The sequence below is a fragment of the Danio rerio genome, chromosome 7 (genome assembly GCF_052040795.2).
Source record: "Danio rerio strain M-AB ecotype USA chromosome 7, GRCz13ab, whole genome shotgun sequence".
Classification (NCBI taxonomy): domain Eukaryota; kingdom Metazoa; phylum Chordata; class Actinopteri; order Cypriniformes; family Danionidae; genus Danio; species Danio rerio.
Genome location: NC_141027.1, coordinates 57,807,213 through 57,821,496, shown reverse-complemented (window position 1 = coordinate 57,821,496; position 14,284 = coordinate 57,807,213). Strand labels below are relative to the sequence as shown.

General features: G+C 35.3%; 2 protein-coding genes across 11 annotated transcripts in view; one reads left to right on the top strand and one right to left on the bottom strand.

Annotated features, from left to right (window-relative positions):
• Nucleotides 1–14,284, top strand: part of LOC147843209 (uncharacterized) — a 527,423-nt gene that overhangs the window by 379,122 nt on the left and 134,017 nt on the right. The gene's annotated exons all lie outside the window — the stretch shown is intronic.
• The window catches only part of pde5ab (phosphodiesterase 5A, cGMP-specific, b), a 109,654-nt gene that overhangs the window by 79,295 nt on the left and 16,075 nt on the right, over nucleotides 1–14,284 (bottom strand). For 6 of the 10 annotated variants that reach the window (XR_015494749.1, XR_015494750.1, XR_015494751.1 and 3 more), the window contains exons 1-2: nucleotides 9,908–10,072; nucleotides 3,127–3,766 (exon numbers count right to left, since the gene is read on the bottom strand). Coding sequence is in view for 7 of the 10 variants with exons in the window: in XM_087259340.1 (XP_087115466.1) it covers nucleotides 3,127–3,766; nucleotides 9,908–10,005 (738 nt within the window). In the remaining 3 variants the exon portion in view is untranslated. 10 annotated transcript variants of the gene reach the window in all.

The following is a 14,284-nucleotide window of genomic DNA, read 5'->3' as shown; positions in this document are numbered from 1 at the left end:
GGATCAGGATGTAATATTTCATTCCAATTGAGTCTGAAACTGCGTAAACCGGCCCCATTTCCAATTACGTGATCAGATCTAGACATTCCTTTTTTGTCATTATGTTGGTCATATACTCACAAAAAATATAAATCTTTATTTTATGAAATTTGTAATTTGTAAACTTTATTTTGGTTGTACCCTTTATAGTAATTACCTTTTCTACATTGTCATATTATAGCCTTAAGTCGCGGTCACACTATACTTTTCACCCTATAGACTTCCATTCATACGAATGAGAATGCAGCAGACTGGAAGCACAAGCTCGTGTGACAAGTTTCAGTTTGCTGTGTTGGAAAGTTTAAACTTAGAGCACTCTGACTTGCGAAATCGCATCACTTGATAGTGTGAGACCAATCAAAGATCAAAACCTGACCTCTCTGTACATAAATATAAAATATTAACCAATTGTTCACTTTTTTAAATGTCTAATCATCTTGTTTAAGCTCATCCTTTTCGCAGAGCCGTACAACAGAATTCCGCATGCTTAAACTCTAGTGCAGAGATCCCCAAACTAGGGCCCACGGGAAAAAGTTGGCCCATGATAACCTTTGATTTGGCCCTCCAACTCATCTAATGATGGGGAATGGCTTTAACAGAGATTGTATTTTAAAAACTAGCTAAAATCACATGTTTCAATTAAATGTTGTGAATGAATCCGATAAAAAAAAAAAAATAAATAAATAAATACATTTACTTGATAAATAGCCGACATTGAAGAAGACGTCAGCAAATAAATCAAGACAAAGTGTATTTTTTAGTATTTAAATGGGATTGTTCATGTTTTTTTATTGTGAGATGTTCATTGTAAAATGTACAAAAATGTATTATTATTAATGCAAATAAAGTAGTTTAAAAGTAGTAAATTATGGTATTATTCATTCATTCGTTCATTCATTCATTCATTCATTCATTCATTCATTCATTTTCTTTTTGGCTTAGTCTCTTTATTAATCAGAGATTGCCAAAGCCGAATGAACAACCAACTTATCCAGCATATGTAATTTAAGTAGCGGCTGCCCATCCGGCAGCAACCCATCACTGGGGAACATCCATACACTTTCATTCACACACATATACTACGAAGAATTTAGTTTACCTAATTCACCTATAGCGCATTACTTTGGACTTGTGGGGGAAACCAGAGCACCCAGAGGAAACCCACGCCAACACGGAGAAAACATACAAAATCCACAAAGAAATGCCAACTGAGCCAGCCGAGGCTCGAACCATCAGAGGCTTGAACTAAATATATTTCAAACAATATAAATAAAAAAATATTTTAATACGAATTTCATCAAATAAACACCCTTAATGTGTTCATTCTTTTAAGATTTTCATGGTAATGTTTATATTCACCGTTTCGATTAGGGAATCTCCAAAGATAAGTAAGTTATATCTCTAAACTTTAATAACAAACCTATATAAAATGCTGCACTTCCCACCTCCAGTCGCAATGACTCCTAGGACTTTTAGAGTGAGTTCGGTGCACAAGTCTGCATCAATGCGTCTTCAATATCAAGAACACATCCGGGAAGTTTCATGCTTTCTTTGTTCTTGTGTTCTTGAGCATTGAAACTGAACTTTGCCAGTTGATGATGATGTTACAAGAGAACACGAGGACGCAAGATCGCCGAAGAATGCATATCGAGAAACAGCCAAGGTCCCGCCATTAACAGTGCAGTAGAAATCAAGCCATGAAGTCTGCGGTACAATTCATACAAATGCCTCAAAATACAAGCAAGAGTATAGTATGTTTAGTGAATTTTTTTTTTTATTAAATACTTTTTTTAAATGGTAAGTTAAGGGTGACTATTTGGTTAGCACTCTCACTTGTGCAGACCAGGATGAATTTCTGTGTGGAGTTTGCAGGTTCTCCTCATGTTTGTGTGGGTTTCTTCTAGGTGTTGCAGTGTCACCCACAGTAAAAAAGACATGCAGCACAGGTGAATTGGGTAAACAAAATTAGCTGTATGTGTGAATGAGAAAGTGCATAGATGTCTCCCAGTGGAAGGGGAAAACATATGACAGAGTAACTGGTGCTTCATTTCGCAATGGCAAATCCTGATAAATCAGCATTTATAATATAGGATTGTGAGTAAATTGGAGGAGCAAACATTATTATTACCAGCTTTGTTGTTTTTATCATTTTGGACATATATGCACGAATGATTTCTATTTATTTTACAAAATGTGTAATTTTCATTACATTATTTTTGTAATTTGGTTGCTTCATTTAAGTACAGTGTGTTCGAAAAGTCTTTTTCTATTATTATTATTATTATTATTATTATTATTATTATTTTAAGGAAAATAACTAATTTCATCAATTTAGGAATAAAGGTTGTAACATAACACAACATGGAAAAAGTAAAGCACTGTGAATACTGTCCAAGCTGTGTTGTAAGTTTCAAAGGATTAATAGACTGTTATATTAGGGCAAGTGGAATAAGTTGACAGTACTTGTCAAGTTAATTACAGATTATCTGTTGAGGGACATTTCAAATAAAGTGTATTAAAAATAAGTTTCACCTGTAAATCAGCATACTATCATCTCAAAAACATTGCAAGAATTAGATGCTGTGTATCTAGTGAGGGCTTAGAGAAACTTGCTCATGCTTTTATCACCAGTAGGATGGATTACTGTAATGGACTCCTTACTGACTCTCCCATAAAGGCAGTCAGACAGTTGCAGTCCCCCCCCCCTGCTGGAATCTGCTTCAAGAAATGATCAGATGTGCTCTAACATTACGCACGTTCTAATCAAGACTGAAAACACATCGGTTGAGCTGTGCCTTTACTGAATGAGCACTGTGCTACGTCCCACAGATTAAATCTGTTCATTTCACACATTTTAATCTGTTTTTAATCTTTTTTTAAATCTTTGTTGTTTTTATTTTTCTTAGTATTGTTTCTTTTGTTCCTGTTTGTGAAAAGCACTTCAAATTACTATTGTGTATGAAATGTGCTATATATATAAACTTGCCTTGCCTAATTTATTTATTGAAAATTTTTGTGGAATGTAAAAGTTAAAAGTGATATTTTTCTGTCAACAAACAGCCAATGCAATGAAAAAAATAAACTCACCTCATATGCATTCTTAATATTGAGAGGCTGTCCAGTGGCTGCAACGTATCCCACAATTCCTTTGTTCCATTCGAGGCGAATGCCACTGTTTGAAGACTCCTCAAGAGTAGATCCTTCTGCTACATCAAAAAGCCTGCTAACTAAGAACTTTCTGTTTGAACTGTCCTCCCCAACCAAGAACAACGAGTAGCGATCTGCAGCTATCAGCTCATGGGTATGCAAAAAGATCTTGTGGCAGAGGGCAGTAAGGTCCAAATGACTTGAAACATCACGTACAAGCTCCAACAGACGAGCACATCGGTCCCCATTACCACGATCTCTAATACCTCCACCCTCATCTGTCCCATTGTCTGAGCCTGTCCGCTGGGAGGGAGGAAGCGGCATCTGCACCCTTTCTGTGTCACTCAGGAAAGTGAAGGAACCCTCTGCATCTTTCACGACTATGGGGCGAAGCGGCCTGTCAAACTCAGATGCAGAGATCTTTCGTGTTGGGGTGGAAGGAGCTGGACTTGCAGATGGCACCAAGTCAGTTGGACCAAGAGGATGGACTGCTGTTACAGGTTCTGGCACTGCTTTTGATGGTTCCCTAGATGGTTGAATGGAGTGTACACGCTCAGCAAACCAGGCATTGACCATTTCCCTTTAAAAAAAAAAAAAAAAGAGTTGAATACGACAAAAAATATGACAAATTACTTCCCTTGATTTGAAACAAAACAAAACAAAAGTTGATTCCCAGCATCCACCCAGAATTTAATGACAGTTTAATGCCTTTTACATTTGCAGTATACCTAAAGCCCCATTTAGACTACATGAGTTGTACTGTTGGTTATAACTAGTGTTGCACGATATTGACAAAATCAGATTTTTGCTGCAATATTTTGTTTGTCTGTGATCATATGTTGCAATATGAATAAAATTTAATCGGATGATTTGAATAGCTTTTTTTGGAAATATTTTAATAAATTACATTGACTGGTGTGATACAAGTCTTTTTATATGCAGTGTGTAACCCCGCCAGTCCTATACCACCTAACCCGCTCCGAGCTGGTATCGAACTGGCGACCTTCTGCATGTGAGTCGGTTACTCTACCAAGGAGGCTAAAAACCATGGCCTCCAGCACTGTTACCCTCACCCCCCTAACCCTCACTCATATCCGGGTCACGACACCAACGTAACCCCGCCTGTCCCACACCACACAACCCGCATCCTATGTGACGTTCTGCATAGGAGTCGGTTCCTCTACCAAGGAGGCTCTGTTACAAGTGCATCTGCATAAAATATAATAAAATTAAAAGCATATATAAATACGAAATATAAAAAATAAACAGTCCTTTAGGCTTTTTGGGGAGTCTAACAGTACTCAAATACATTTTTTTTATTTATATCTTTATAGTTTAATATTTAATAAACAATCTAATTCTCCTGCAATGTGACTATAAATACATTGTGATATGGATGCTCAAACATTATATATTGTTCAACCCTAATTACAACAGTCACTGTGTCAGATGATGCAATTTGTTTTGATAAAATCTTGATGTTCGGCGCAGTGGGCGCACTGTTGCCTCACAGCAAGAAGGTTTCTGGTTCGAGCCTCGGCTGGGTCAGTTGGCATTTCTGTGTGGAGTTTGCATGTTCTTTCTTCTATTTCATGTTTCATCTGGCCATTTTAAGCTTGTACAAATGATATTCAGTGTTCCTATTGGTCAACATCATCCATGTGAACAACAGGAAAAAGATTAAACAAGCTAGACCAGGGGTATCCAAACTCGGCCCTAGAGGGTTTAGCTCCAACCCTAATTAAACATAAGCATTTAGGGATACTCCTTTACTTTAATAATAAACCTATATAAAATGCTGCACTTCCCACCTCTATCCACAATGACTTCTGGGACTTCTAGAGCGAGGTCGGCGCTCAAGTCTGCAACGGTGGATCCTTGATGCCAAGAACACATCCTGGAACTTTTCATGCAATTGAAATCTAAACATATCTCAACTTGTTAAGTCAGGAAATGGTCTACGAACTGGGATTCGAGACTACCACAATGTGGGACCTGCTTTGATTAAATAGTGTAAATTTATTTCCAGCAGGCACACAATATCATAAGACATTAATATTATGCTAGATTTAGGTTGTGATGTCGGGTGACCAAAATTCAATGTGTAGCCAGCATCAAATGACATTGATGTTTGGTTGATTTTAGGTTGTTTTGGAAAGTGACCAAAATTCCAAACCCAATCAGACACACCTGGGCAAGCTAATCAAGCTCTTACTAGGCTTTCTAGAAACATACATGCAGGTGTTTTAAGGTAAGCAGGAGGACACAGTTGATCTAGTAGTTTCTAGTAGTGATAACCACCTTAATTAGTTGGATCAGCTGTGTTTGATTAGGGTTAGGGCATCAGGATTAGGATTAGGGCAAAACTGTGCAGAACTGCAGCCCTCGAGGAATTGAGTTTGAAACCAATGATTTAAACCAATGTCATATTGACGTCAAATACTGACTTATTTGTCAGGTATGGAAACCAATATCCAAAGAATGATAGACGTCATAGTGGTAATTTTTTTTTTTTGATTTTTGGTTGTTTTTAAGTTGCATTGTAAAGTGACTAAAATCTAACGTCTGGCCGATGTTGGACACTGATGTTGGTCTGACAATGGGTTCTGACATCAACCCAATTTTATTTCCATCCATAATGCAATGTCCCCCTTCGCTGGTGGGTACAACATCAATCTGATGACATGTTAATATCCTTTGCCTACTGGGTTGATTATACATCATATATTTGTAAATGCAGTAGTGATGGACTTATTCAGTTTTAAAACTGCTCAACTGTCTCATTTTCTCTCTTATTTAGCCACAGATTTTTAAAAGCCAGGTCTATTTAAGGTTTTAATGTGTTTGCTGAAATATATATAATAATCTTTTACAAAGGTTCTATGGTCAATTCAGTACGCCTTCATTAAATACTAAATGGGACATTCAGATTAGCAGCTCAACTAAACCCTTGGAGTCAATACGAACCCGCAATCATAACATTAGATGGTGAATTATTTCCAAACCTGTCAAAACAGCAGTGCATAGTGGTTTTTATTAAATGCAAGCTTTAAAATATCCTATGGCTATAACAAATCACTTCAATGAAATGTTCATCATCTGGGGAGGAAATTCAAACTTCACCACTGTCTAAAAACTGTTTAAATAAATAACATTCACTTTGAAGAGACAACATCCAGCCCTTTCCTAAACATTCAAGTTTCTCATATTAAGCAGCCTTAATTTATCTCAGCCTATCAGAAGTGGGAATTTGCCTGAGCTGTTTTTCAGTGGTCCAGAAATAATAACATTAGTAAAATGTGATACAGTTAAATAACTGATTCAAGTCAAGTATTATTTTAAGTTTGCTATATTTGGTTTTATTATTATAAGTTTATATATATTATATAGGCCCTATTCAGGCCCGGATTGGCTAATCGGGAGGACCGGAAGAATACCCGGTGGGCCAGTCATGTTTTTTTGGCCGCGAGGGCCAGCGTCTCTAGCTGCTTGCACTCCCAGCATTCCCATTTTTTTATTTATTTATTCATTTGACCATAGCCTCACTCTTTTTATTCATCATTGCCGCAGCTCTGCTCTTTTTATTTATTTTCTCACAGCCCATCGAGCAAAATGCAGCCTGCAGGTTAATGATGATGTAACTATCATTCGACCCCAAACAGCGGCATCTTAGTAAATATAAGAATTTGAATAATTAATGTTAATGAATATTACAACTGCTCAATGAAAATCAGATGATTCACTACATTAATAAATCTGACATAACTTGATCAGAAACCTAAAAAGGGTAGAAAAAATTAAGTCATCAATAGAATATTTATTTTTTATTCCAAACACACCAGTGCTACAGCGTTGTTGTGGTTCAGTGGTCAGCATGTTGCGTTATGATGCTGCCGACCTGAGTTTGAACCTCACCTGAGTAATTATTATTATTATTTTTTTTTTTTATTATTATTTATTTTTTTTATTGTTAAGACATAATACCGTTAGGGTTGTTGAACATGTAAAGTTCTAAAGCAGCTGTTTTCTTGAAACGGAGTCCCACTCCGGCCCTGGCCCTATTCTAGTTTTACTTCACTTAATTACAAAAACAGAAAACTTATTTTAAGCTTTTGAACGATTTATATCTCTTTCTATGGCGTTCTGATTGCACAGGTTGAGAATTTCTAGTTTTGTTTTTGAAAACAACTGATAATTACTATAAGTAAGCAAGTAAGTAAATAAACAAATAAATAAATAAATAAATAAATAAATAAATAAAAAGTTATATACATGCATTAGTCAAGGCCCGGTAAAAGATTCTGATGGTATGATAACATTGGATAAAAAAAAAAATACGGTTTCACGTAGAGCTGGGCGATAATAATAATTATCACAATATATATTGTTTCGATAAAACTATAATGACAGTTCGATAAGTGCTCGATAATATTTATGCACTATGCGTAACAGTCTTTACAAACTATTCGCAGCACTGATAGTATTGTTAGATTACCACGGAAGAAAAAACTCAGTCTGAAGGATGAGAGAGCTAAGAAACTCTTTGAGTGAATGGAGAGGCTTCCTGCATGTCTCGCCGTGATGCACGATTTACAAAATGAGAGTCTGCATTGGCCTATTCGTGCCAGTCTGTGAGATAAAATTGGTTAAAGCTAGTTAAAACACCTGAAGAGAAATTGATGACTAAATAAATTGTCAGACAGCTAAAACATTTCACAAAATGTGTTAAATCAGCTGCACAAAGAGATCTGCATGCTGAAAATCCTTTAAAATTGATAGCTAAAAAGATTTGACATTTATTGTGATAATTATTGATATCGACGACTGATATAAAAAAAAAATGATCGTGACTATTATTTTTTTTGCCATATCGCCCAGCCTTAGTTTCACGGTTTGTGATTACTGCCCTAAAATTAGCTTTTTTTTAAATGACTGGGTGAAAAACAAAAAATTTTTTCCACTTTGAACACAATATATTTTATTTTGAGAAACTTTTATAATATTTTGGAGCAATAAACATGTCAGGCTGAATAATTCAAATGAATAATTATAAAATGAATGAACTTCTGCTGTCTTCATTTGTTTCCAAAACACTGATGTCTTTACAATTTAAAACAGCATCTTTGCAACTGAGGTAAAGTTGGTTTTATATTTGCACATTTAGACTTTCTCCTTAATATAATTTTAGAAAAGTATTATTGCCATTTCTAAATAGTGAAGGGTGATGCAGTGGCACAGTAGGTAGTGCTGTCGCCTCACAGCAAGAATGTCGCTGGCTAGAGCCTCGACTGGGTAAGTTGGCATTTCTGTGTGGAGTTTGCATGTTCTCCCTGCGTTTGCGTGGGTCTCCTCCGGGTGCTCCGGTTTCCCCCACAGTCCAAAAAATGAGGTACAGGTGAATTGGGTAGGCTAAATTGTCCATAGTGAATGAGTGTGTGCGGATGTTTCCCAGAAATGGGTTATGGCTGAAAGGGCATTTGCTACGTAAAACAAATGCTGTATAAGTTGGCGGTTCATTCCGCTTTGGCGACCCCAGATTAATAAAGCGACTAATAAATCTAATAAAACTAATAAAACTAATAGAAAATGAATGAATAAATAGTGAAATTACTAATTAATTACTGAATTAATTAGTCATATTAGCAGCCAGTGAATATCAAAGTACAACATTGTTCACAGTCAAACAAATAGTGCTTTGTTTTAACAAACAAATAGTAATTGTTTTCAAGTCATATTTACATATTATTTCAGACCCTATATTCAAATAAGCAAAGTAAATAATGAAGGGAACGTTAAATAAAGGAATGTGCGATAATAAAACCAACTGTACATCAATATCTTTGGATATCTTTTCTACTGGAGATACTGTTGTCATAAAAAAAGTTTAAAATTTTAAAGTTTAAAATCTTAGACATACATTAGGAATGGTATAACACAAAATTTTGGCAGTTTTAAAACCTTGACTTTTCCAAACCACGATATACCTCGAAAACGGTTATCCTCCCATGCCAAAAATGCATACAAATGTTAGTTTTCTTTTTTTTTTTTTTTTTTTTTTTTTACTTAATGCTGGTTCTACACAGCCAATAGAATGTAGTTTTGTGTAGTTTGTTTGTTTTATCAACATTCTCAAGAAATTAACATACACAACTTTTTATGTTTTGGCAAATTTGTAGGAAACCTGTATTTGTACAATTTAATATTATACAACTGTTTTTACTCAGCTTGAACACGTAAATGCAGGTGTTTTAATTTATCTGAATGGAGAATGTCAAGGCGACTTATATTTTTTAAGTGCATAACATTAAAATCTATTTAGCCTATACAAATCACAACTTTATATTTAAGTATAATAGGATTTACAAAACAGAGTAGTAGCTATATTTAGACAAAGCTGCATATATCAACGACGAACATAACAAAAACACAAAATTAGCTACATTGTAAAATGGTAAACAAAACAAATAGCAGCATATTGTCTGAACACGAGTTCAAAATTGTTGGTTATCGAAGTTTACAAGGAAAATACAGTACATATTATTGACACTCTCCTTTACCTGCTATTTAAAATTCGGAACATAAGTTGAACTGACAGGACATTGGCTAGAACCAAATAAACAAACCCATCAACGTCTAGTTGTTTTGCTGGAGCACGCGAGTACTGGTGTACATACAGTACTCATTACAAGACTTCTTGTCATTAAACTGCGACTTAACTTACCGGGAAGCCTTGCGTACAAAGTAAGAATGTGCGAACTCTAGGTTGTCGTCAAGCCAAGCCTCCATCATCCTTTCACTATCGGAAGGATAGACCTCCATTCCGCCTACAGAGATCAGCCGGTGAATATCATCCGCCTGCACGCTTCGGATGTTCAGTCACAAACACATTTCCACCACAACCGGCCAGCAGAGTCTACACTGACTGCTCTCTCTCTCTCTCTCTCTCTCTCTCTCTCTCTCTCTCTCTCTCTCTCTCTCTCTCTCTCTCTCTCTCTCTCTCTCTCTCTCTCTCTCTCTCTCTCTCTCTCTCTCTCTCTCTCTCTCTCTCTCAAACACACACAGCGCAGTACAGCTTACAGTGAAGGAAAACATGAACACTTTATGACTTAAAATGATGAATATAAATTTAAGGAGATCTAAAGATAAGAAAGATTATTAAAGCATCTTACTATGCATAAAGGTCAATGCATACTTATGATTTTAAAGTACACTGGAAAAATGATTTAATGGATACAACTTTTTTTTAAGGTAAGTGGTTTGAAACAATTGATTTGGGCTGAAAATTAAATTTAGCAGTAGTAATTAAATTCAACTTCATTTGTTTATTTAAATTCAGCCCATATAAATTGTTTGCTACCATGGCACATACCTTTTAAAAAATCCAGTGAATGTTTTTTTTTTCAATGTTCATAACAATAAATATGTGTATTACCAATGTTGCTTTACTTTAATTGTTTGTTTTATTGAATTTTGTATATAAAATTCAGTTTAAATGCTTTTCACTGCCATTTGAGGATAAGCAATAAACTCACAACCAATTCATCAAATAAATCAATATCCCTGGAAAACCATATGGGAGTTTGGCTTGACCTTAATACACTGTCTTAAAACTACTTTGTTTTGCAAATAGTTAGCATCGAATATAAATATGCTGATTTTTATGAGCATCAACAACAGTACTTACAGTGCTTAGTATAAATACTCCGCTCACAAATCTCTCTTTTAAATTCATGATTTTAATAGGAAGCTATACAATAGGATATTTGTGCATAGATTAGTCAGTACCGAAGCTAAATCTGGAGCTAATCTAACAAAATAACTTACGATGACAGGCCAAAAATGCAAATTTATGTTATAGAAAAATATTAAATACACAATATTAAAAGAGAAAAAATTAAGAAAAGCAAAAAAATTGGAAAAAAAAATTGCTAAAAGTTTGTAGGTTGTAATTTTTGTTGCTATGTTTAGCTTGAATTTAATTGTATTATCTCTATTTCTAAATATGTTTGGTGACTAAAATATTATTTTCATAAATATGTCGGTTTAATAAATATTTTTTGTTTAAATGCACCAAAATATATTGCCTATATTCACTGAGAAATAGAGAAAAATATTCATCAAAATGGGGTGTACTCAACTATGCTGAGCACTGTACATGCAATTTTTGATTTAGATAAACTCAACATAACCGGTTTAATGCACCTTTACCACCATTGCTTCATGTAGCCTATATATAGTCATAAGCAAATATTAAAAATAAATAAATAAATAAATCATAAACCATTTGACTTCCTTATTTTAAAAATAAGACGATAACCCTTACCACACATTCATTCCCTTGAACTTTTATTGTAGCACGATTGCCTAATATTGAACAACCCTGACCCACACCCAAAGCTCTATAGTCCATCTCTGTACACAGTGGTGTAGCCTTACCAGCAGATGGTGCCTCCTTCTCTCCTGGGACAGCAAGAGACCACAGTAGGCATATGTGCTCTCATGGGTAAAATGTGACTCCACTGTGTACATGGTGGCCTGGCTCAGCTAATGACAGTCTCTGGAGAGGCTATATATCAGTGAGAATGAACTGTATTGGAAAATCCTTCAATAAAACATTTTGGCAGGAACTTCTCCTCGCCATCTTTCCACAGAAAATGAAACACGTCAGGACGTTTGGTGGGATTCCATTTTGCACCCATCTACAGCAACTTTCATAACCTTCAAGCGACGTTTGTCATGGTGTCCCCAACTAAACACATTCAGCTCTAGCTGAGCCGAAACACTGTCCAGATGTGGTCACTCAAGTCACCCTAAGCTAAACTACTCGCTTCGCCTTTCAGTCATAAGTCAAACAACACTCTATTCCACCACATAATTCCCCGCACTACATTAAACAGCTCAGCCGCTATTGTAAACCCTAAAGTCAGTGGCATGGAGGAAAGCTTGGTTGGAGAGAAGTCCCATGCAGTCCTCCAATGGAAACAATTTTGAGTGCTTAGTTTGTTCTATGTGGAGCTCAACAAGACAAATATGGCAGTAAAATCCCTTATTAACAGCGAGTTTAATAGGAACAGAGAGACTGGGGTTGACGCCGGGGTCAAAACCTCTTGAAACAATGATGCTATGGGCTAACACAAATTTGAAAAACAAAAAGACTTTCTCTTTCATTTTAGCATAAAATTTGTCCAAAGTTCATATGAAAGTCCTGTCTTGAAGATGATTTCTTTAATCCCTGCAAAAAACATGTAATGCGGATAATGAATTGGAATACAGTACTACTGTATATCTCTTTATTGTGAAGCCAGCGTCTTATATTTTAAAAGGGTGATATATGAAGTGGTTATTTATAATTTTTTTTTGTTCAATACATGTATTTTTTGGGAATTTCATTTATTCATTTATTTATTTTCTTGTCGGCTTAGTCCCTTTATTAATCCGGGGTCACCACAGCGAAATGAACCGCCAACTTATCCAGCACGTTTTTATGCAGCAGATGCACTTCCAACTGCAACCCATCTGTGGGAAACATCCAAACATACATAGCCTACCCAATTCACCTGTACCGCATGTCTTTGGACTGTGGAGGAAACCAGAACACCTGGAGGAAACCAACACGAATGCAGGGAGAACATGCAAACTCCACACAGAAACATCAACTGAGCCGAGGTTCAAACCAGCGACCCAGCGACCTTCTTGCTGTGAGGCAACAGCACTACCTTCTGCGCCACTGCTCCACCCGAAATCTTCAATATCCAACATAGAAACATGATTTCTGAAAACTACTGACATCGTCACTTTTAGTAATTTTCCTAAATCATGTCTTTTGCAATCGTACACTTCAATGCATATTAAACATACTGTAACACATGATGTCTCTAAAAATGTTATCTGTTTTTTGTAAATAAACTCTTTATATACAGTTGAAGTCAGAATTATTAGCCCCTTTGATTTTTTTTCTTTTTTAAATATTTCCCAAATTATGTTTAACAGAGCAAGGAAATTTTTACAGTATGTCTAATGATATTTTTTCTTCTTGAGAAAGTCGTATTTGTTTTATTTCAGCTAGAATAAAAGCACTTTTAATTTTTTTAATTTTAAGGACAACATTATTAGCCACTTTAAGCTACAATTTTTTTCCGATAGTCTACAGAACAAACCATCGTTATACAATAACTTGCCTAATTACCCTAACCCGCCTAGTTAACCTAATTAAACTAGTTAGGCCTTTAAACGTCACTTTAAGCTGTATAGAAGTGTCTTGAAAAAGATCTTAAATATTATATTATATACTGTCACCATGGCAAAGATAAAATAAATCAGTTATAAGAAAAAAGTTGTTAAAACTATTATATTTACAAATGTGTTGAAAAAAAAATCTCTCCGTAAAACAGAAACTGGGAAAAAAATAAACAGGAGGGCTAATGATACAGGGCGGATAATAATTCTGACTACAACTATATATATATATATATATATATATATATATATATATATATATATATATATATATATATATATATATATATATATATATATATATATATATCCTGCTGCTGCCTGTAAGAGGAGTCTGGAGTTTTTGAGCAGTCTGTATAGACTGCAGAATTATTAAATATTTGTCTCTCATATACTGTATTGTGCCATTTTTACATATCTTCATTAACTGTACAGACCACCTGCAGATCAGCTACTGGCATCTGAAACAGCTGATTAAGTGTTGTAGGAATCGCCACTGTAGGACTTATTTTTATGTTCTTTGTCTTATTTTTGGCATCTACAGTACATCAACAATTCATCCAAAACTAATATTATTTGTGCAGTTTACTCATTCTCCCATTCTCTAGACGTTTTTTGTCTAAACCTCCTCTGCATTTCCACCTGCAGCACTGAGACTGAGAATGATTGTGTGCTGAAGTCTCCTCATCCTGTTCTTAGGGGCTATTTTATTCCATCTCATTTCTTAATCAAAGATGCTGTTGCCAAATTGTACACTACATATTGCTGCTCTTAGTACTAGTGCAGTAAACTTTTTCAAAGATTGTTAATTTTTGTTGCAATTTCTTTGTTATTTTCTTTATGTTTGTACAATTTCCATCCA